At 34.5% G+C, this 23,495-nt stretch overlaps 1 protein-coding gene across 5 annotated transcripts in view; it reads left to right on the top strand.

Moving 5' to 3' along the window:
- EXOC6 (exocyst complex component 6) overlaps positions 1 to 23,495 on the top strand; it is a 106,213-nt gene that overhangs the window by 24,126 nt on the left and 58,592 nt on the right. For all 5 annotated transcript variants that reach the window (XM_067300073.1, XM_067300072.1, XM_067300070.1 and 2 more), the window contains exons 6-16: positions 6,115 to 6,319; positions 7,846 to 8,001; positions 9,003 to 9,071; positions 12,175 to 12,258; positions 12,352 to 12,398; positions 12,741 to 12,861; positions 14,809 to 14,880; positions 15,541 to 15,638; positions 16,814 to 16,919; positions 20,614 to 20,723; positions 21,752 to 21,863. In XM_067300073.1, coding sequence (XP_067156174.1) covers positions 6,115 to 6,319; positions 7,846 to 8,001; positions 9,003 to 9,071; positions 12,175 to 12,258; positions 12,352 to 12,398; positions 12,741 to 12,861; positions 14,809 to 14,880; positions 15,541 to 15,638; positions 16,814 to 16,919; positions 20,614 to 20,723; positions 21,752 to 21,863 — 1,180 coding nt within the window. The remainder of the gene's footprint in view (positions 1 to 6,114; positions 6,320 to 7,845; positions 8,002 to 9,002; positions 9,072 to 12,174; positions 12,259 to 12,351; positions 12,399 to 12,740; positions 12,862 to 14,808; positions 14,881 to 15,540; positions 15,639 to 16,813; positions 16,920 to 20,613; positions 20,724 to 21,751; positions 21,864 to 23,495) is intronic.

The following is a 23,495-nucleotide window of genomic DNA, read 5'->3' as shown; positions in this document are numbered from 1 at the left end:
ACTATGCTATGTTTTTTTCTACTGTGCCTGTGACTTACAGTTCCCTTTATTAGAGCCTAGAGGTGGATATCCTGTGGAACTTGCAATTAATTCAAATGGTAATTTCCTTGTGGCTTAACAGGCAACAAATTCAAAGAGTGACTCTATCCTGGCCTTTATCACTAAGTGATTCAGAAGTGGCAAGGACTTATAGAGCATCAGCGCTAAGAAGACCTGGTAGCTGATACGTACAGATATAAGACATTTCAAAACTGACCTTCCCAGTTTTTGCTATGAGTCTTTCTTGGAAGAATCAGAGATAGGAGCATTCACAATACCTATATCAACTAAATGATGATGAGTGTTTATTTTTTGCCAAGATAACTTTTCTCATAAATCTTTGCTGAGATTGTTAATGCAGCAAAGCTTGCATTGGTCTTAAGAAAGAGATCTCTGTTCTTTTGAGTGTTTCTGTTTTCAGCCTTTTATAATATTTCATTATTGCTCGATTTGTCATAGAATTTTGTAGAATGTATAAAACTAGAATTTCTAATGTTTAAAGAAAGGGGAGAAGAAAGTGTGTATGTTTTACACTTTTTGGAACAGTTGTTTTAGGATAAATATTGGAATTCTATTTCCTTTTCTCCATGGCAGTCACCTTTTAAGATAATGCAAGGTTTCAGGTCTGGGATACATACTGTTTTATACAGACAGAATGAAGGTTTGCTGAGGAGTCCAAAAAGCCATCTGTTGATAGTAACTTTTGGTCACTACCAACATGGACTGTATTTGAACTGCTGACCTAGAGGTGAAAGGCTCTGCATCCTATTTATCTGTCTTCTGAGCCATGTATAACACAAGTTGACGAGAACTATAGTGGTGAGGGGGAATAACTGAGGAATCTGCTCTAAACAGACACAGTTGGCTGGAAAGTGTTACGGAGGGTTTTAAGTCTTAGTTGAGGAAGCACAAGGGAAAGGGTGTGGTTTCTCTGCTTCTCTCCAAAACGCCTAGAGGAGGGTTATAAATTTAGCCTGAACTTCCCTGATCTTTAGCTGTAAGTCAGAGATAAGGTCATCACACACTTTATACAGACCTATTGCCTTGGCTTGTATGTATGGGTATTTGATATGTGTCTCTAGAGAAAGTTCCTGGCTGCTTCAGAAGATGTTGGGTGAACAGTTTCACTAGGAATTGTTAAACTAGCATATTTACAACTCTTATTCCACAAAAGATATTACCAAAATACCCCAACCTACAGTGAAAATACCATTAAATAATTCTACTAAGGCTGTTGCTGAATCTTCTTGAATCTGCTGTGAGGAGGACTAAAGAAAGGGTATGGTCTTGCAGACTGAGCATTTTGCCCCTGAAAGCCTTGGGCTCTTTTCCCAATCTTGCTATAGGCTTTCTTCAGAACTGTGGGAAAGACCCAGTTGATTAGTTGTTTAAGTTACTAACTCGCATTGAGGATCAGATTGTTCCTGTGGTGAAGGGTGACATATTTCAAATTGCAATTTCAATATGTCATTTTCAAGAGATGAAGAGCCGCTCCTCCTCTGTATCATTGAAAAATTCCAGTGGGCTGCTTTAAGTTTTTCTTGGTTTGGTAGAATACAAAAATGTATTGAGTAAATCTAGGAAATATAATAAACAGGAATGTATAGCATTTGTCTCTGAAGGAAGCACAAAAGTCAGAGGAACGTTATTTTTTTCTTTGTAAATTGTTGAGTTTGTTTCCTTAATTAAATTAAAATTAGATTTTTAAGATTATTGTCTCTCCTCTTGGTTTTTCAGCAGGAAGTTTTGGGCCATGACTGCACTTACCTACTTCAAAAGGCTTGCATACAAGCGCTTAGATCTCAGTAAAACCCCAGCCTTTGAGCCTGTCTTACTCCTATCCCATGTAGCTGCTTGACTGTTTTAGCTGTTTTAGCTGTTTTAACTTGATGAGTTTTTTTCTAATAAGTTGCAGTATTTCTCTTATTTGTCTCCAAATGACACTCCATTGATAAAAATCTTAAAACACTTCTCTGTCATTTAAAACATAAAGTACTGCTTTATGTACGCTAGTAAAAATTCAAACTAATGATTGCTGTCCTAAAATTTTAAATTCTAATACAGACCTGACTGTTCAATGCCTGGGGCTTGGAAAATTTTAAAATAAGATAATGCAAAACAGTAATATTAATTTCTGTTTTTCCTCCAGCTCTGCTTTTTGCAGTTTTTAGAAGTTTTCTTTCTTATAGTTTGGAGGAGTTAGTAAAGGTTAGGTCAATGCAGCTTATAGTTCTCTGGTCCTGAAGGCAAGATGGTTCAGTTCTGTACTGCCTTATCTTATGGACCCGATTTAGGATTTCAGCTCTGCATCTTCAGTTTCAAAATTTAAATGATAAAATTTGTGTTGGTAAACCTATTCTTACAAAATTAGCTCAGAAGAATAAACAGAGAACTGCTATACTTATGTGACAAAAATAGTGTTGAAGATGCTTCTGTAATTCATTTATATTTAGTTGGGCAACCTTTTGACTTACCTGATTGATAATATATGGAGACAATTAATAATATCATTGTCAAATAAGATCTTAAGCATCAAGTTAAATCTATGTAATGCTTTTTAAGCAAAAAATACAAATACATCATGCTATGAAATTATATGCAAAACTTTTTAGTTTAATCCTGACCTGCAAGTGACCTTCAAATTAAGATGACTTCAATGCTTTATCAGAACAGTTGTTAAAAGGGCAAGGTCCTGAGCTCCATATATATTTATATAATTAGTAAGGGACTCTAGAATGGATTTAAAATGGATTATGTTAATTCGGATCTTAGAGACAGCAGTCAAAAACCTTCCAGATGAACTAACAGTGCTCTGATAAGCTGATCTGTGTAATTTAAATAAAAACCTTTTATACGATTTTGATGCTATTATGGTTTTATTCCCCAGAAGTCTCACCATGTGGCACTCTTGGTCATTTGTTATTTAAAAAAACAAACCCCCCCCACATAAAACACCCAAACCCCTTCTTATCTGGAACATTCCCATTGCCTTATGTATATTTTATATAAACCAAGTATATAATAAACAAAAGCTCCTAATTTACACTTGAAACCTCTTTATTTGCAGTCTCCTGAAAGGAGTTGTGTTTTGGAAGAAAAGAGAAGATTTTTCCCATCCTCTGATTATGCTGCATTGTTAGCTTAGAAATGCCTTGATTGAGAAAATTCAAAAAATATGTTTGTTTTGGAATGAAAGGAGAGTTTACAAATGAAGTTTTAATAACTTACTATTGCTTGTCTATCTACAGACGAAGAGCCATCAACTTGAATTGTATTTCTGTTGGGAAGTGTTTTACTTGCTATGTCTACACAGTAATGTTCAGAAGCACTATAACTGGAAAGGACAATTTTCCAGGTTTCTTTAACATTTTGAAGGGACTTTGCATGTGTTTGGCTTTCTCCTTTCACAGTGATTCAGCTGTTTGACTTTATTGATAGTGTAGGACTTCCAGGAAGAAAAAGGAGCTAAAGTTATAATGCAAAGGGCTAAAAATAGGCTAATGATATTACCCTGCATTTGTGCAAAGAAAGGATTGGAATTAAACAGCAAGTTAACTCAGTCAGATCTCAGCCTTTCTCCTTTTCTCCTTCAAAACCAACCTAGAAAGCCTCAGTTCACCTTATTCTTATATTAAAACAGGCCAAAATAAATACATTTTTCAAAGCCTCCTTCTGGGCTGAATAGCCAGTAAGAATATTGATTAAAGGAGAATTATTGTCACATCTACAAATAATTGCTGTCCTCTTCATGTTTAACCTGTTCGTGCACCTCTCTTTGAAATGTTGTTAACTTTGCAGTTTTAGCAACCGTGATGTTTCCGTTTATTGCTTTCTTAGTTTTGCTGTCTATAGCAGAATTGCCTCACTTTTATTTTGCTTCATTTTTTCAATAAAGTAAAAAATTTCAGAAGCATTCTGGCTGTATCCAGAACTTAGGAGCCTATGTGACGTTTGAAAATGAATTGACTTCAGGAATAGGCCTGTAGGAGCCTAACTCAGTGCTCTGAATCACCTCCTGGTGGTGCTCATCTCTCCACTGATTATAAGAGGAAGCCTGGGAAAACTAATTACCCTTTATTAAAATTTCCTTTTGTGAATGTTTCCCTAAATCAGTTGGAAACATCAAAATTTTACTTATCAGGCTTAGAACTGATGAGTGATTTTAGCAAGTAAGAGTCTTGGTCCTGAAACCCTTGTAATCTGTGAGAGTACTGAGAGAGGAGATGGATAAATAACTATGAAAAGCAGTAATAGATAGAGCTGGTGTCTCAGAATTTGGTAGCCCTCTGATGTCAAATTTGTTTGAGTTTTCTTTAATTTTTGTATTATTTTGCAATCTCCTACAGGGATCATAAAGGTTTGGCAATTTTTTTTGCCAGGGGAGTAATAGATTATTAAAAAGGCTGTTTAAAATGTAAATAATGGCCGTGTGGTGCAGCAGGTTCAGTTCTTTAGGTTACGTTTCCTGGAATGAAATGGATTTGGGCAGCATGCTCATTCTAGGGAGGCTGGAAATGCTTCAAGTTTTGCCAAATATCTTTTCTGTCGTGGGAAGGTACAGAGCTAACAGACTGCAAAGCAGTTGTGGTCAGAAGAGCAAAGGAGCAATCCAGAAAGTTAGCATTAACTTAAAGGGATTTTTCATTTGAGAGCTTATAATAATTAGAATTTAACATGTTCAGAGTGCTGTAGAACATACGCTGGAAACCTGTGGTCTTGTTCCCATCTAAGGAGTGCGCTATATGTTATATGCATACAAATTAAATTGTTCCTTCATTTTAACATTATTGTTTGTAGGGAATTTATTTTGTATTACTTGGTGCTCTTTTATCTTCCATCTCTTTGAAATCTCTACATCTTAAAGGCTTTTATTTGAATAAAGATTTAGAATTCACAGCAGGAGATTTTGATAATTTACTAGATCTTTCTTCCTCTTATTTTGAGCTTGTGACTCCCTAGTTATCATAAGACCCAAAAATCCTTTGAAGTAATATATTTTTTTTATTGGAACTTTTTAGTTTTTACTATTGCTTATGAAGTTCAGTGTCTTAACTGAAAAATAATAATAATACTAATACTGTATAATAATACATAATAATAATACTGTGTAGCATTCATATAAAATGTTTTGTAATGATGTACTGAGAGTTCAGATTCTGTTGTCTATGCAGCTTTTTCAATAACATCGTAGTTTTTCTATTCCATAAGATGGATACAGGTCTTGTTCATTTTTTCTATAAAAGAAGTACCTCTTGGTGTTTCTTTTTTTTTTTCCCACTTTCAGACCATATCTTCCCTATTTCTGCTACAAATAATCTATAGGCCTAACAGAACACTGAAAAGCAGTGAAAATTACAGAATCTTAGGCTTTAAAACAAACAAACAGCCTTTGATCTTAAAGCTTTCTTAGTCATTTTCTTGATGGGATGTCCTGTACTTTGTCAGAACAATAAATAGATTCATGGCTTACAGCAAAACATGATATACTTCTGGAAAAAGTACTGCTTGAGATAAGTTTGTAAATATTTCTTCCAGCTAGGGATGAGAGAAAGGGTGTGTGTATGTGCATGTGTTCACATATACCTAAAGAGGACATATGTATACGGGCCCACTTTTCCAGGATTTTTTTCAGTCTCTGGTGCAGGTACTGCAAAATTGGGTGATTGGCAACCTGTGTGGTTTTTTTAGAATATGCGACTAAAAAAAAAAGAAGAAGAAGAAGAAAAATCTTGCCAGTACAGTAATAAAAAGTCTTGCCAGTACAGTAGTTTATACTAAGAGGGGAAATAATTGTTATGACTTTAGTGCCCCTCTGCAGACTGCAACGTGCGGCATTAGGGCGATATTGAATAGAACAGCAAGTACCCCAGGAGCTTACTTAACTGAGTCACTCTGAGAGTTCACTGTTTTTTCCAGACTAAAACACTGTGTGGGTGACCTTTTTTTCACATGACTCTTTTACAAGAATGAATTGATTTAATTACATGTATATTGACTGCAGGTATGAAATTGACATATTTAATAAAATGTTTTTATAAATGTTTGATACATAATTTGATTTTCATTTCTTTGCAGATATTATTCTGCTTTAAAAACAATGGAACAGCTAGAAAATCTGTATCTTCCTAGAGTTAGCCAGTACCGTTTTTGCCAGATAATGATAGAAAATCTTCCAAAACTGCGTGAAGAAATAAAAGAAATTTCCATGTCAGATCTCAAGGATTTCTTAGAGAGTATTCGAAAGCATTCTGACAAAATTGGTGAAACTGCAATGAAGCAGGTAAGTCTACCTAACAGTATGACTTCTGTCTTATCTACTGAAAATCGGCCTAAAGCTGGAAAAATAGATGCTCCCTAAAATGTGGTTAACTAACATAATTTAGGGTATGTTTATGTTACTAGACTGAGTACTGCTAATGGTGTAGCTACAGTAGCATGGAGCTCATTGTGGGCTGTAGAACCCATTTGGACAGCTAATTTACTTTGGGTTGTATGCTTGTATGGCTGCACTGTTATCAGTGTGTCATTGATAGCCTCAGATTAGCCCAAAAGGTTTGTCTGGGGGTTGTAGTCATCACTTGGACGTTTGAGTAGAGCTAGAAAGCTGTGAAGTGCTTGCTAACATCTTGAGTAGTTTCTTCTTCTTGACATGAAGTTGTTAATTCTAGCAGTCTCTGGCTAATAGAGGAAGCAGCAGTGTGACTCCTTGGTAGCACTCAGACTTTCCTTCTGAATTTGTATTTGTGTCTTAGATCAGAAGCAGTTTTCTTCCTGAGAATGGAGCGAGAAATGCTGTATATCTGCAGTTAAAAAAATATATATATATGAAATACTTTGTATAGTTAACCCCTAGACACTCAGTAACTTAACAGCAGGATGGAAAGTAAGGACTTACCAGAACAAAGAGATACCCATCTGGCCAGCCTGCAAGGATGAATAAGACTAAAAGAAGTGTTGAGATAACTGCCTAGTTCTTTCTGAAGAAAGAACTCCTAATCCTGGGAGTACAGGGCATATTACTGGCATATTACTGTCTGAAGAGGGCAAGGGGAGAGGAATGAAGTGAGAGCCAGGATGAGATTGGGACAGAGGTGAAGCCTTTGCCTGTTCCATCATAAAATAATCTGCCACTTCAACAAGCACTGGTGCTGGGCAAGCTTTTAAACATACAGCCAGCATTTTTTAAGCTTATTTGGAGAGTAAGAAGTATGGATTTGCCTTTTTGTTGGGCAGAGTTCAGGTTGGTTTACTGTTCTGTAATCTAATATTCTGGGAATTCTATTTTGCATTTCAAAAACAAAATTCTTGTAAAAATGAAGTAGTGATGATTGTAAGTGAAATCTAATCACAAGATTATTCTGTGCAACCTTTTGGCTTTTCTTTCAATAATAAAAACAATATAGTGCATTTAACTTCTGCAGCTGACTGCTTACAGAGGTTTCACTGAAGACAAACAGCTGGAAACTGTACTTCATTTAAATATTTATTCTGTATTTGTGTATACGATTAGGAAAATTAGAGATTACTTTGTAATTATTTCTGCCTTTAAAATTACATTCTGAGAATTAGGGAAAAATTATGAAGAAGTTAGGTGTTGAACCAGTTTGTCATCCCGAATTGATTAGGGACAAAATCATCAGTGTTCGTAGCAAGTATGCATCTTGCAGTTATAATGATGTGTGTTCAGCAGGTAATAATGTTCTGGTTGTGTACGATATTGCCACCTGCTTTTCATGTCATAGCATATATTCATCAGTGATGAAATTTGTATTACATTGCTCCTTATTGGTGCTACTTTTAAAACAGGCACAGCAGCAGAAAACCTTTAGTACCGCTCTTCAGAAACAGAATAATGTAAACTATGGTCGGAATATGCATTTAGGTAAAAGCAGAATTTGGGAATCCAAGAATGAAATTACACTGAAGAGAACATTTGAGGAAGAAGATGAACATGAAGAAGAGGTAACTTTATACTAAATCAGTACAGCTTGCTTAAAGTGAATTTTAAATAAAACTTCTAGGTACAGTCTATAGATGTGACATTGTTGCGGTTAGGAGGGACTAGAGAATACCTTCAAGGGGGTACCATGCCAGATAAGCATTTTAGAAAAAAGCATCCCAAAATATTGATTGTATTAATGCTAGCTTCAATATCATATTTGGAGGCATTCAGTTGAATAGAACTTGTAATTATTCAGGAATTCCATTGCAACTTATATTATATGAACCTGCCCACTGCAGGTGATATGTGGCCCACTGGAATATTCTGTTACTGGTGCAGTCATCATTACTTTGTTGAGGACTTTAGCTTGTGTTAGAACTGTTTCAGCTATCAAATATTCAATATTCATAAATTTTCCTGAATAAAGGATCAAGTATTTAGACTCTTAAATCTGAAGCTCTGAAAACACTGTGAAAATGGTCTATTTTGTAACACAAGAAAATTCTAAAACTATAATAGAGAGGGAGGAGACAAGCTTTTCATTTACTCTTCTGTGATAGAATGACTGAAATTACTGGCAAAAAAAGATCTTAAGAGTCTTTTATTAAAGCATATTCTCTATAACACTTTCTATCAAAATAGTGGTTTTAGTGACCATAAAATCTGTCAGCAGAGTTGACTCTTGCTGACTTGATTTGATCATGCTTTTGTATTCAACCCCAAAGAATTTCCATGTTTGTATGAATTTTAGATTCATCAGTCTGCTAACATCACACTCTACTAAACTACTAATTCCTCACTAACTCTCCAAATTCTAAGAAGCCAAGTTGAGCAGTTTTAAAATTAAGGGCACTAAAACAGAATTTAAAAAGAAATGGCAATTCCTTACCAATAAGATGCCTTACAAAGTATTTATGGAATGGACAAGCTCTGTTGGTAACATATCACATTTTGCAGATTATATGCTTTATATGCTTCTTTTTCTTTTCTTTTTTCTTTTTTTTTTCCTTTTCTCCTTCAGGTTTTAACTGCTCAAGATCTTGTAGACTTTTCTCCGGTCTATAGGTGTTTGCACATCTACTCAGTTTTGGTATGTATTAAGTTGTCTTTAAAAAGATTTTTTTTTTTTGCAGTTGAATGTTCATTTTCTTACCTTTCATGCTCTGACAGTTCACAAGCAAGCAAGCATATTTCTTCTGTAGTCCTGGATGAACTGGCTGAAATGGCTGTAGCATAGATACTCAGGGCATTACCGCATGTTTTATTTTATGTGCATAATAAAGGAGTGCACAGCAAGACTTAATTACATAAGTGATCTTAAGAATATGTGTAATAAATGCATGTCTGCCTCAATAATGATAACACCATTTTTGCAGTTCTCCCAAGTGTTCCGTGTTATCCAAATGTTTGGGGGAAGATTGTCAACATTACAAAACATAGGTATGTTCAGTCTGAATCTTGTGGAAATCAGAAAAGTAGAGCAAAACAGTGAGCAAAAGCTGAAGATTGTGACAGACTGTGGTCAGACAGATTAGAGCAAATTCAAGGGCAGAGAAACAACAGCCCATATTAGTTGCTGCAGAAGAAGGACAATACACAGGCCAACAAGAACTAAAACCTTTCGAAAGTAACTCAGTAACAAATGATTTATTATTTTCTCACCTTTCCTATGTCTCAGTAACTTCTGAAGTCAGGTTATGTTTAGAATAAGTAGTACAGGTGTACAGATGAAATATTGATGAGTATTGCTAATCCTACAAACTCAGCTGGACTTGACTTCTAGCATTCAGACTGGGTTATCTTCTTTTTATGAAACATTTGCCTCTGTAACATGAAGGTTTGTATCTTGAAATAATGTTTAAAGTATTATTTCACTGTCACTTTTTTAAAAAAGAAGGAATCCAAATAAAAGCAGCTAAAAATGTAGCAGGTCCGCTTAAATATTTCAGTGGCAGAACTATTGTAAGGTTTTATTACATCAGTAATTATTCATCTCAATGAAAATATGGGAGGGATAGAAAGATAGGGTGCCAGAACTATTATCAAAGAGTTGACCATGTTTTTAACAGAGGAAACAAGTATGAAATACCCTGAGTGATATAAGAAAGAATGTGTAATGTAAAATAGACCAGTTGACAACTTCTGCTTATTCTTCCTTTTGTGTAATAAAGGAACAGGTAGTAAAATTGATAGATGACAAATTTAAAAATAACACATGATTATGTCCTTCACTTTGTCAGGAATCCTGATGGTATATGGGTTGTATGGGTTTGCACAGAAAGAAAGTTTGCCAGTTTCCAGATTTACTGTCTCTCTGCTATCAGAGTTGCTTAGCCCCTTGGAAAAAAGATTGTTGTTGCCTTCAGAAAAGGGCTTCTGTCTTTCCTGTCGACATCATCTGATTAATAACCCATGATAGGATTATTGAGAGCTGTGCATTAACCACTTCCTGGAGTCCTTCTCCTTTACTTCCCTTTGTAAACCATCTCTTCATGTTTTGGCGTTTACAGGATTTTATGATGACAGCAAAGGTGGGGAGGTTATAAAAGGTGGTTATGCATTACATTTTTGCTTCAAGACCTTCTCTCACAAGCAAATGTCGCCTAAGAAGTGAATTATCTCTCTCCTACAAAGCTGTAGAAAATGTTATCTTTTAACACAGAACATTAGTTTTCTACTCTGCTTCTTCGTATTGCAGAAGAAAGCAGGCTTTTGCAGACCTCAGAGCACTCCATAGCTTCAGTCACTATGAAGGAAGTTTGTGATTGCAGCCTTGTGATTACAAGGTACCTACACACCAGGCAGACTGTAGTTATGGACAAGTACCCTTTCTTTAGGCTATGAAACTTCTTAGGATAGCATGGTGTATAAATAGTCACCAGGTAGTTTAAATCTCAATTTTTGGTGTGTTCTTTTGAGAAGAACAGCTATTCTTTTCCACTTGAGACACTTCTATTAGGACAGAGTAGAAATGTGGTATGGGAAGCAGAATAAATAATGTCTTTGTGTGTCTGAAAACTGCACTGCACATTTGGGCTGGAGGTGACTGGTTAGTATGTCTGATAAATATGTTAGTATGAATGATAATACATTGTGTAAAGTTCTGCTGTAATAAGCTGTAGTAGTAAATGTGCATCTCTGAGTTTCAAGCATTTTTTTTGGTTTGCTTTTTGGAATAGCAGTATTTTTAAATATGGTGAAATATTCAGTATGAACTTAATATACTAAACTTAAACTTTCTCTGTTACATCTCATAAAGGAGTTAGATAAGTAATGCTGGCTTAGGAATGTGCAGTCTCTATAATATTTTTATTTGAAGATTTTTGGAAGCCCAAGTAATGGAATTCTAAATAGCACTGATCTAATAATAGGTTCATGAAGTAAAAACAAACCTTAAAAATGCTAAGCTGCTTAATTCTGCTTGCATGCAAATTACATTGCATTCAGTAGGTAGATGAGTCAATGTAGCACTGATTTCAAATGGACAGATGGTTTCCACTGAATGGTCATCTTAATGAGATGGCTAGGATGTCCCTTGAATTCCTCACAATATAATCATTATGCACAGAGGATATTGTATTTTGAGGACTGTGATAGGAGAAAAATCCAAATCTGAAGTCATTGTATTTACCAGTTCCAAAGGAAATAAGCAAATATTAGGTATAACTCTCATGTATTTTGCTCAAGCAAAGCAAATGCATTCAGTATTGAGATGTATAATATAATCACAAAAACATTATTATAGCTAACTTATGATGCATTCAGTTTCTTGAATAACCTAAAGAAACAGTGAGTTTCCATTATAGAACAGTAATTAATATCTCACCTATAAAAATTACTGCAGTATGAAGACCATAGTTTTAGAACATACATACATGTGTTTACGCATGTGTTTACATTTAATGTGTTTAAAACACATAACTATTGTTTGACAAAGTGTAGACACATGAGCAGAATTTTTCTTTTCAGTACATTCTGTAAGCTGCTTTTTTTTTCTTAAAAAAAAAAAAAGATAATCTCTGCATATTTCATGCATGCAAAATTTCGTTGATCTCAGCTGCATGTCTGTGTATGGAACAAATACAAAATATGTGGTTGTAGTTTAAAACAGAGAAAATTCTACCCTTAATTTCAGAAGTGCTTTTTCATACTGAGAGAATGTTCTTGTTTTAACTATTTTTGTCTTGGTTTAGGGTGATGGAGAAATATTTGAAAATTACTACAGAAAGCAAAGAAGGAAACAAGCGAGATTAGTTCTGCAGCCGCAATCAAGCATGGTAACCACCACTTTTGTTTTTGCGTTGACTTGGGTTGTACCTAATATTTAGTACTATTTTTATTCCTAAACTTGTTTTCTTTTTCACTGAAAGCATGAAACAGTAGAAGGCTATAGAAGATACTTCAGTCAAATTGTAGGGTAAGTTTTTTAAATGGAGATTTATTCCAGTTTTACTATACTGATTCTTAACCGTCCTCTGTTCACCCATCTTCCCAAAACTTTCCTCTGCAAGACTCAGTTTCTGTGCAAATCATGTGGGTGGTGGATCTGGGCAGTGAAAAGCTCCCATATGCTACAAGTTTGTTGCCACACTGTCATAAAACAAGCTTTTAACGTTATGACTTCATGGTGGACAAAGCAGAACACCAAAGTCTCACTTCTCACGTGGGCAGGGTTTGATTTATACTTCTGTGTGAAAGGGCAAAATTTGCTCTAATGTTTGGAAATAACTTTTTAACTTAAGTATTGTTTTTGTCTTAGTTTCTTTGTAGTAGAAGACCACATCTTACATGTAACCCAAGGACTGGTAACTAGAACATATACCGATGAACTCTGGAACATGGCCCTTTCAAAGATCATTGCTGTCCTTAGAACCCATTCAGTAAGTAAGAAGACTTAGTGATAATACAATTTAAATCCATTCACTTAAGAGCTATGTGTGTTTAAAACTATAATAAAAACAAACTGAAAAATTACACCTCCCTCATGTTTTTTTTTTTCCCCTTGTGATTAAAAATTGCTCAGATTTGGGAGGGAGCCTGCCAAGCTTTTGTTTTTCCCAACAGTATCAGGCTGTGATCCACAACCATGGGCTATTTGCATAATCCTCCACTGATTTACAACTCACTGGGTCTTCCAAACGTTCTCTTAGTCCAGCAGTTTAGAATATGCAGAGTTAATCTGCTGTTATTATTGCAATCCTTCCTCATTAGTCTCAGCTGACCTCTTCATTAGATCAGACTGAATAGTTCAGCACTGAAAGCACCACCAGGAAATAGTTCCTAATTATCATTCCAAATGCTCTGTTTCCAAAATAAACTCCACCGGCAAAACCCTTGGAGCTACCTCTTCAATGTAGCAACTTGATGTTGAAGTAAAGATACTACAAAAATCTTCACAGATTTTAGAATGTAATTCTGCATTAGCTGAACATTCCAGTATATTCAAAGTGTGTATCCTAAAGTTGCACTTCTACTCTTTGCTCAACTGATGCTGCGTATCTGTATGCTGTTTCTGATTCCTCTGTGATAACCAATCGAATACTATTGTTCATTGAGACTGACTGTTAGTAAATTACTTCAGAGCTTACCAGTAAGGTCTGGTTTGGCATAACTTTTAGTATGAGGAAAAAATGGAAGAGTTTTATCTTGCTCTTTTTAATGTTTGCTAATAGCAGGTTTTTCATGTTATTTTTTTTTACAACTGATTTTTAATTTGAGGAGTATTTTGCATTTCATATATACTTAGGAAAAATAGAGGAAAATCAGATTGCAATTATTGTTTAAGCTCAAGGAAATGTATTGGTCAATGGTACATGAGATTTTGTTCTCATAGTCCTTAATTCATTTCAGAAGGTTGAAATAAGTTGAGAGATATTCGGCATTTTTTAAGCCAAATGCTTTGCAGGTTAGCTGGCTGTATGTTAATGCTGATTTATACTCCTATGTAAAAATATGATAATTTAAGATGTAAAAATTATGTAATCTCTAATTTAAAGAACTCTTTAATGTCTTGCCGTACAATTGATCACTATTTCTTCTCAAAATCCATGACTCTCATCAAAACTAATTCTGTCACATTAATCTCTCCCAAATGTGACCCTAGTACAGACTAGTTTTTAAATAGGCATATATTGTCTTCTGAGGTTTTGTAAACCAAACTCTTACTTTATTTGATTATGCCAAGAGCAAAAATTAAAGAAAGGCAGAACAGGCATTATCCAGTATTCAGAATAGTGAAGCAAAGGTATAAACTGTAGCTATATGACTCCACGCCTCTGAAAACTAAGTATCAGTCATTTAGTGGACTAAATAACTTAGATGTGTGACTTTTCACAACTGAGTTTGTAATTTGAGTGTTATACATGTTTAGTAAGTATTCTTATAGGGTTTTCCCTTACATTTGGGAAACTGTCTGAGGTGGCACAGTGTTAATGCTGGTTAGATCTAACCTTGGTGTTCAAAAGCGTGTCCTGTGGAAATCCCTTTCTGATACTGATTTAGCAAAGCATTTTTATGTGTGCTTGTGTTCCATTAGAGTAAGTGCAATCTGCTGCTTTTGAATCTAGGTAAAACACATTTCTGTTTATTGCACAGTATATTTTCATTTACTTTTTCTGACCTTTTATAGCATGGATAGTCCTTATAAAAATTGAGCAAATACTTGTATATAACTGGACTAAGTGAAAACAATTGAGTCTAAGTTGCTTTTACAAAGACAGTCAGCTAAAGGGATAAGGCTGGAGAGTTTACCCTTCTATGACGTTATTTAAAAAAATATGTACAAGATTTTAAAATACTTTAACAAAACCAGAATATCTCACTTTCAGTCGTATTGCAGTGATCCTGACCTTGTTTTGGAACTGAAGAATCTCATTGTAGTGTTTGCTGATACTTTGCAGGTTGGTATTATATTAGTAACTCAGCTGAAATACCTACAGTCATTTTTTTCTTTTAGATATGTATGTGCAATGCTTTGAATTTCCCTGAAGTCATATGTATGAATCAAGAACAGAATTACACAGTAATATTTTAAATAATAAAAATATTTGTATTTCTTGTTCTGGTTCCTGCTTTTCAATATTACCAATCCCTGCAATGCAGTTAGCATCCGTATCTATGCCAAATTAATGTTAGCTCTGTAATTTGTGTGCATTTTTTTTCTTTCCTAAATGCTTTACTTCTGATCTTTAGGAAGAATAATATTCCATTTGTCATTAATGTTCTAGTTGGAAGATCAAATGAATGTTATTGGCAAGTTATTCTTACAATATTTAACAGATGTACTGATAAAGCAGATTAATTTATGCATAAATAGCAAGTTAAAATGTTATAGAGAAATAGGACAAATTTCTGCTCAAAAACTGGAAACACAGCATGAAGTATTTAGTAAGAATTTAATATATAATCTTTTGAAAGTAGTGGGGTGTTTAAAGTACTAGTTTGTTTTATAAAAGTGACAAGACTGGATAAGAAATCTCTTCTCAATATCTTGAATTGATGCGATAGAAATGAGTGTATTAGTTCTTGAATTACCCATCCTTTCTGCTTTTATACCTTAGGGTTATGGTTTTCCTGTCAATCGATTATTTGATCTTTTATTTGAGATAAGAGACCAGTACAATGAAACGTTGCTTAAAAAGTGGTCTGGATTGTTCAGGTTAGTGTTTCAAAATAATTGTGCCTTTTTCATTGCATCTATTCTTTTTATTCTACCCCACATTTTTTTGATACAGTAATAATTCTGGAAGAATTGGTTAACTCAGTATTGTATGTGAAGGCCTGGTTAAGTAGGACTAAGGTATTAATCACACCTAACTAATGTTTAGGAGAAGAGCTGTCCAAGACTGCTCTGCAGTTAATGGGGAGAGGGAGGTTCTGCAAAGGAGCATTGTTGGAGAAAGACCCAGAAGAGAGGTGCCCGTCTTTCTCCGTTGGGAACCTAATCGCCCTAGGCTATCACAATGGGGCATTAGGTTCCTCATTTGCGTTGTCTTAATATTTAAATTGAGGTGATACATATATCTCCCCAACAAACTACTGACATTGCCAGTAAGTCGTCTTGTTCTTTTGCCAGAAAGAGGGAGCTTTTAATGCAAGTTGGCTTCCATCTCTGCCTTTGAAGCATTTGACTGGGCAAACTGTAAACCCAGGAGTAGGGCAGCCTGCGACTGTACTCCAAAGCCCCTTTGCACATAGGGTATGATCTCTAAAAGCGCAGGCTTTGTTTACCATAAAAAAAATTATATTGTGTTGCAGAACATGTTAATAAAATAAATTAATCGTTTAAGTTTAGTGTCTAAGGATTTTACGTTATCTAGGCCCCTAATATAATCAGTGGACTAATAGAGTCATCTGGAGGGTACTTAAATTAGGCTGTGGCCACATGCCTACCTGAGGTATCTGAATCATCGTCACTGTGTGTAGTTGTGCTACATAAGTTAGACAGTCTGAATATCTGCTTTAGTGTAGGCACAGTATAGGCTACCATAATTTACAAGTATCTCATTATGGTTAACCCTGGAGCAGACTACTTGATCTGAATTTTCTTTGCCATATTATGCTTTGAGTCATACATATTAAAATGTTTTCAGTTATGATCTATTTTTTTCCCAGAGTTAGACTCAGTATAAAAAGTTAGCGTATAAAAGGTACTTTCAAATTCATCTAGTCTGGATTTCTGAGATTATAGTTGTTCCAGTTCATCACTTTTTGAAGCTGCATACCCAAATGTGATAATAAAATTTATTATTAATTTACATATATTTTATTTACATTATTTTTCAGTGTTAATACATGTCCTAATTTTTTTCACTTCACTAACTATTTGACCAGGGATATTTTTGAAGCAGACAACTACAGCCCTATTCCTGTAGCAAATGAAGAGGAATACAAAATAGTTATAAGCAAATTTCCTTTTCAAGATCCAGAACTTGATAAGGTAAGAAAAAGTTTTATATCATTACAGCTTGCCGAAATCCAATTAAGGACCTTTAGGACAGTAATGATTTTTATAATTAAAAAGTAATAAAGGTTTGAAAAGCCAGGTAGATTAAGAGGCTAAATCATCTTCTTTATGGGTAATTATAGTCATTGCTAAATATGTAAATTCAAGCTCTAGTCATTTGCTCTGAAGTCTGAGTGAATAATGTGACCCATTGTTTTATAAACAAATTTAAAATGCACTTTGATTAAGTAATACAGTTTTTAATTACAAAGCAGTCTTTTTAAATTACAGTTAACTTAAATTTTATTTCATGATATTGGATTTAGTAACTCAAAGTGTGTTATATGCTGTAGTATTAAAATATATATATGTAATAATAAACAGGGACCTATCAGAGAAAACAACTTCTCTATTTTTCTTTGTAAATTCTTTATTTGTGTTGAGATATCTGGGGCAAAATAAACCCAAAGGGACTGTAAATAATTCTGCAGTACTAGCATTCCAACAGGATAGTCTTGTATAGCCTTAGCCATTCTCTCGCTAAGAGCTACTGTCACAGCAAGGTGATTAGTATGTTCCGCTATTCAAATAAGGTTTTGGTAATACTTGTCAAGAGATAACAGGCCCATGATGGAGTCTGTGGAGAGGAGCTAAAACTAAGAACCACAAGACAGTGGGAATAACTGATTTAGTGGGAAACTGGTTTCTGCAACATCCACCATTACAGATACCTGCAAAAGTAAAAAGATACTCTAATTCTGCAATTCAGCAGGGATTTACCAGGCAACTGTAACAACTCCATGTCATTAATAGTTTTGCAGTGAAGATGATGAAAAATTAAAGGTGGGTTTTATGATGATTATTGAATAGGACTCCAAAGCACTTGCTGGGTTTACAGAGCATCATATATGATTATCTTTAACAATCCTTTAAAAATAACATTTCTGTGGTGATGATTTTAATAGTATTTTGCTTTCTATCATGTCTTGTTTATCTCTTGAAGTTATTTTATCATGCTTTCTTCCATCAATTTACTTAGTCATTGTAACATATTATTGTAAAATAATACCAACATAAGAAAACCCCTTACAGTATCAGAAGTCTACAGTACTCTTGATACTATTTAGCATGATGATTTTGCTGATAAATTGCAGAGATTTTAAAATCATATTAAATAATTTTATCTGCTAGCCTCTCGCTTTCACTCTGATGTATCTGCATGCATATGTGTATATTATTTGTGTGTGTGTATATATATAAACATATATGATGAACAAAAACATTTGGCTTGTCTTTCACTAGAAGGAGAATATATTTTGTATACCCATCAATTTTCATTTTGTTTAATGACACAGAAAGAGATTGTTATTTCATAGTGAACAGCACTTGATTTGTAGATATTTTATGGGCAGAATCTCAGACTGATACTTAGTTTTTGGTCTAGTGAGCTTGAGATTAAAGCTGGGAATCAGGTTGGATTCTGTTCCCAACTCTGTCACTGACCAGCTGTGTGGCTCTGGGTAAGTCACTTCACATCTTTCTGCCCCTGCTAATTCATCTGTAAAGCAGGGATAATGATTTTTACATATATTTACAAAGAACTTTGAAACCTGTATGTTAAGCAGGATGTATTGTATTAGGGCATCACTGGAAACAAGACAGTGTGGCTTTTTTCTTGTGTCCTAGCAATCTTTGAGCCAGTTTAGTTGACTTCAACCAAATTTAATAGAGGGGCAGGGTCTCAAAGATAATCAAGTTTTGCCAAATAGGCAGTGAGCTAGAGGAGGGAGAATCTTTAAGCACCCATGTTGATTGAAAGACTGAAGTTTTACCTGACATTTTATTAGATAGCAGGGAATCCGCATGGAAGAAAAACTTGACAAATGCTCCAGCATCACTTCTATTGATTGCTGTTTATAATCTCATCCACTTCACCTCTCTGTTGTTGCCTCAGGCCTATAAGGCACTGGGAGGTTATTAGCTCCTATTGGGTGGGTTAATTTAATCTACATTTTGATGTAAAGAAAAAATAATTAGATGTGTAAGTCCCAGCTAGTCACTGAAGGATCCTGTATAGTTGGTAGAAAAGAGTAGAGGAAAACCCCAGAGGGCTAATTCATTTGATGCATTTGCGATGCCTATTACAGATTAAGATGAATTGTACCTTTGAAAATGCCTGTTTCTCTCCATTTAGTTTAAAAAAGAGCCTAACATTAGTAAGTATCTAATTTTTAACTCTAAGTTAGGATGAATCCCCCTCACAGTTTTACAGGTAAGTTTCTCATAGGAGCTGCTTGAGGCACTTTCTGCAGAACTGTGAATGGAACCTACTAAATGTTTAATTTAGCAAATAAAACCTGACCGGACAAAATATATTTTTTTCTGCATTCTGCTGTTCAGATTGAATGTGCCAAGCTATCATGGTTTGATTATATCATCTAACTTCTGCATTTCTGTTGTACATTCAGAAATTAAGCAATTGGCTTTTATCTCTGTTTTTCTCTTGCTGCCTGTTGTAAGTTAGTCTGTTGGCAGAAGGAATGCAGTGTTTCTCTGTATTGGCCAGCCACTATAGAGGATAAACAATTACTTCTCTTAAATTGTTGAATGGCTAAAGGCTGAGATTCGAGCCCTGCTGACAGGACTTTGTGAGGATCCTTATAGTTGTGTGTGATCATACTTGTTTAATCTATAAAAATTCATTGCTTAAATCTGACGATCAAAAACATATTTGAAATAAGTCTTATTGCTAAGATATATTTTCTATCACTGTTGAATGGCACAACAGAGTACAAACGCCTGGCACTTAGACCACGTATCTGTCATGCTGCCAAATCTTAAATGAAAGTTTTGGTTAGAAGAATGTCAAGATAATCTGTTTTTTTTTAAATACAACAATATTGATCTGCTGTTGATTATGCTTTTATTTGAAAAAATAAAATTCTCCTGGGATGATACCAGTTGTTAATTATTTTTCTCATGCATTAGTCATAGAGTCAACAGAAAATTAATTGTTTGGGGGATTTCAAGTATGATGTATTCAATGCAGAACTGTCTATCTGGTGTCTGTAGATTTAACTGAATTGCATTATCTTCTTTGTCCCCCCAAATACAATATCAAATTTAAAAATGAAATAAAAGAGGCATGATTTTGTTCTTACAGACTACCAGTATTTACAAAACATGTTCATCCAAACTGATGAAAAAGAATGTAAATAATGCTTTAGTTTTGTGAACCAACTATAGGAAGTAAATATATGACAATAAATATACATGTCTAAAAATTCTCAAGATGCTTTGAAAATCTCAGCCATATTCAACTTTGCTGTTTTCTTTGGCAAACTGCAAACATTTTTTGAACCTCATATCCCACTTATTTTTATTTTTTCTATTCAGATTGAAAGTGTTTTGAGACTTGTTTTTTAATGTGTGTTTGTAAACTGCTTTCTACAAGAGGATCTTAAATTACCTGAAGTCTTCGAATTTTATTTTAAATATAAATAAATGATAACATTACATTTTTCTTATAAGCTATTTAAACAGATGTAAAGCATGCCCACCATGTCATTACCTATATTTGATGAAAAACAGAAAAGCTTAAACAGATTAGAATTGTTGTATTTAATACAAATCTCTCCTGAGAATCAAAGTTTAAAATGTAACATAATATTATCCTTTGTTTTCACAGCAATGCTTTCCAAAGAAACTTCCAATGTCTCAGTCAGTGCCTCAGATTTATATCCAGGTTAAGGAATTTATTTATGCAAGCCTTAAGTTTTCAGAGTCACTTCACCGAAGGTAAGCTTTAAATGCCAGGAGTATGAGTATAAAGTAATCTATAACTTCCATGTGCCCTAAAAACATACAGTAAATTGAAAATATATCTTCCTGGGTACTTGCTAGATATGCTTGTTTCATAATTTCCATGAATAATTCTTTATATTTAATACATGATTTCTAGTTCTGTTACACATTTCATATATGTGTGTGTGTGTATGTGTGTGTGTGTGTATGTATATATATATATATATGAATGGATATGGATGAAGATAGCTTGGCATAGTGAACAGTCTAAAACACTGGTGAGACTTTTAAACAGTATTGACTGATTTGAATAATCTAGAGAGCTTTTTATTTAACAAAGCATGTAAAATTTGAAAAATGTAACTTGGTACTGATTATTTCAGAAATAATTGTGTTGCATCCCTGAGTAGTTCAACCCGGCTTTCCCTTGTCTGTGCTTTGAGTTTCCTTAGTAATGATTTCTCCTGCCAGAAAATGTACTGGCTGCATACTAATTCCCTCTTCCCTGCCACCTTTTCTTAATGGAAAACATCCTGAGTCCTTTCCCCTTATGCCCCTCAAAGGCTTGGTTTTAATTACATAAAATAACATTTGTAGATCTGAAATCTGGGAGGTATTGATTGCTGGTCACCCACTTCCTCACTGCTAAAGATGTAAATGACTCTCTTTCACACATTCTTAATTGATACTGTTTATAATTTACACGTACTAATGAGTGCATGTTGACCTCCATAGTAACTCATTAAAAGCACAAGTAAGTCTTTCCTAACTGCTGTGTTAATAAACATGTCCAAAATCTAAAAATAACAGATTTTGCTTCAGTGTTGAAATTCAGTTAGTGGATAATTTAGTAAGTGAGAGAGGTATTGTGTGTGATAGATAGCAGAACACTTGCTGCTACCAGAAATTAAATGCGCGTAGGGAATTCTGAACATGAAAAGTTTGCTATGCATAAAAAAAAAAAAATTATGTCAAAATGTTGTCGTATACAGCATAGTTATAAAAATGTGATTGTCTTTCAGCTCAACAGAAATAGATGATATGCTCAGAAAATCTACAAATTTGCTGCTAACCAGAACTCTAAGTAGTTGTTTACAGAATCTAATTAAAAAACCTCATATAGGTTTAACAGAGGTAAGTTTTAAAATACATACTCAAAACTGTGTTTGTTTTTTTTAAAACAGTTAGTGCTAAACATATTCCTGTAAACGTAGATATAGTGTACTATTAAGATTCGTGTAAGAAAATGGTAACGTTTGCTTCAAAACTGAAAATTTGAAGAGATGAAAGATGAAGCAGAAAAAGGTAGTGATATTTGGAAGTAGTCTGTTCCATAACTGACAGCGCTACAGTGTTGGCTCTGGTTGGAGGTGTATTTCCGTCGGGATGCGCGCTGAAGGAAAGACCACAGTGACCGAGGTCTGTCTCCTCTGTGACAAACAAAGGCTCGTGGGGAATTGGCCAAAGTCTCCTCTTGCTTAGATTGCACGTGGTGCATGGTTCAGTGTGTTCTGCTCCTCTCTAGCAAATAGCGTGACATTATTGAGTTTATTTGTCCCCCTTAAAAAAAGAAAAGGCAGGGGGAGGGGGGAATCTCCCTCACATGAAGCTGCCAGGTTAAGAAATCTAAAGTCTGAAGTTCGCTCTAACACATGCAACTTCTTTTTTCTATATTAATTACAATAAAATATTTTGGTAGGTTTGTGCATGCTGTTTCTCTGTCAGGACTCTTGTCTCATTGTGTTTGCTGGACAGAAAAAGAGGGAGCGAGACAGTGCGTTCCTCTCTCAACGTTCCCTGCAGTCACATGCAATGTTAGGAGTCAGCAGATACCTAGTGAAAGATGATGCGTGATACTGCTGAGGAGGAGTTAAACTGCAGCCATTAGAGCTGTGTTAGATCATATTAAATGCTGGTTTTAAACTGCAAGAATCTCTTATATAGGTGAAATCAAAAAGAAGGTGAGGAAAGATCTGTGTAAATCATATATTGCCATGTTAGTGAGTCAAGACATACAGTTTTTTTGAGCTGTAATTTTTTACATTTTTAAAAACTGATGACAGAAATTTGCAAGGATATGAAAATAAATTAATTAATATTTTTGAGGTATTTAGTTACCCAGGCAATATGTTTTATGAGAAACATGTTTAAAAGAGAAATCTCTTATTTTACCTAGCATTAAAATAGTGTTCACTAAAACAGTATGGGAGCCAGACAGAGTGCAGTGATGATTTAAGAAATGGTGCACTGATGTTTCAGTTACTGCCCATTACCTGTGTGGTGTAATTTGTGAATGAATATGAATGCATGTCCTGCTTGTAAAAAGATTAATGTCATATAGCAGCAGATTGTTACCATTGTTTAAAAAAAAAAAAAGTGGCAACCTCATTTTTGAAATTTCCTAACTTCAGAATGCTTTACTCTGAAGACATCTTTGTAATTTTTTCTTTTTTTTTAATTGTGGTAATTTGATTTTTTTTTTGTGGTATGGAATTAGTGATTTCATTTTGGTAATACCTTTTCCATTATTTTCCCTTTTTTATTTCTAAAATATCAAATGAATTTATTTCACTGAGTAGGTGGTTGCAATCCTCATTTTTTAAATGCCATAATTTCTATGTAAACTGTACTATTACTTTTTGGTGGTATTTGGAAGCTAACTTTGAAAATTGGCAGTTATTAAGTGATAACCTGAAATACTGTAATTAACTTCTAGTAACACTGCTGCTGAAAGCAGTAACCCTTTAAAAAATCAGGTGGCAGTGG

This window comes from Apteryx mantelli, chromosome 7, assembly GCF_036417845.1.
Source record: "Apteryx mantelli isolate bAptMan1 chromosome 7, bAptMan1.hap1, whole genome shotgun sequence".
Classification (NCBI taxonomy): Eukaryota; Metazoa; Chordata; class Aves; order Apterygiformes; family Apterygidae; genus Apteryx; species Apteryx mantelli.
Note: the sequence above shows the minus strand (reverse complement) of the source record. Positions and strands in the feature narration are given on the sequence as shown.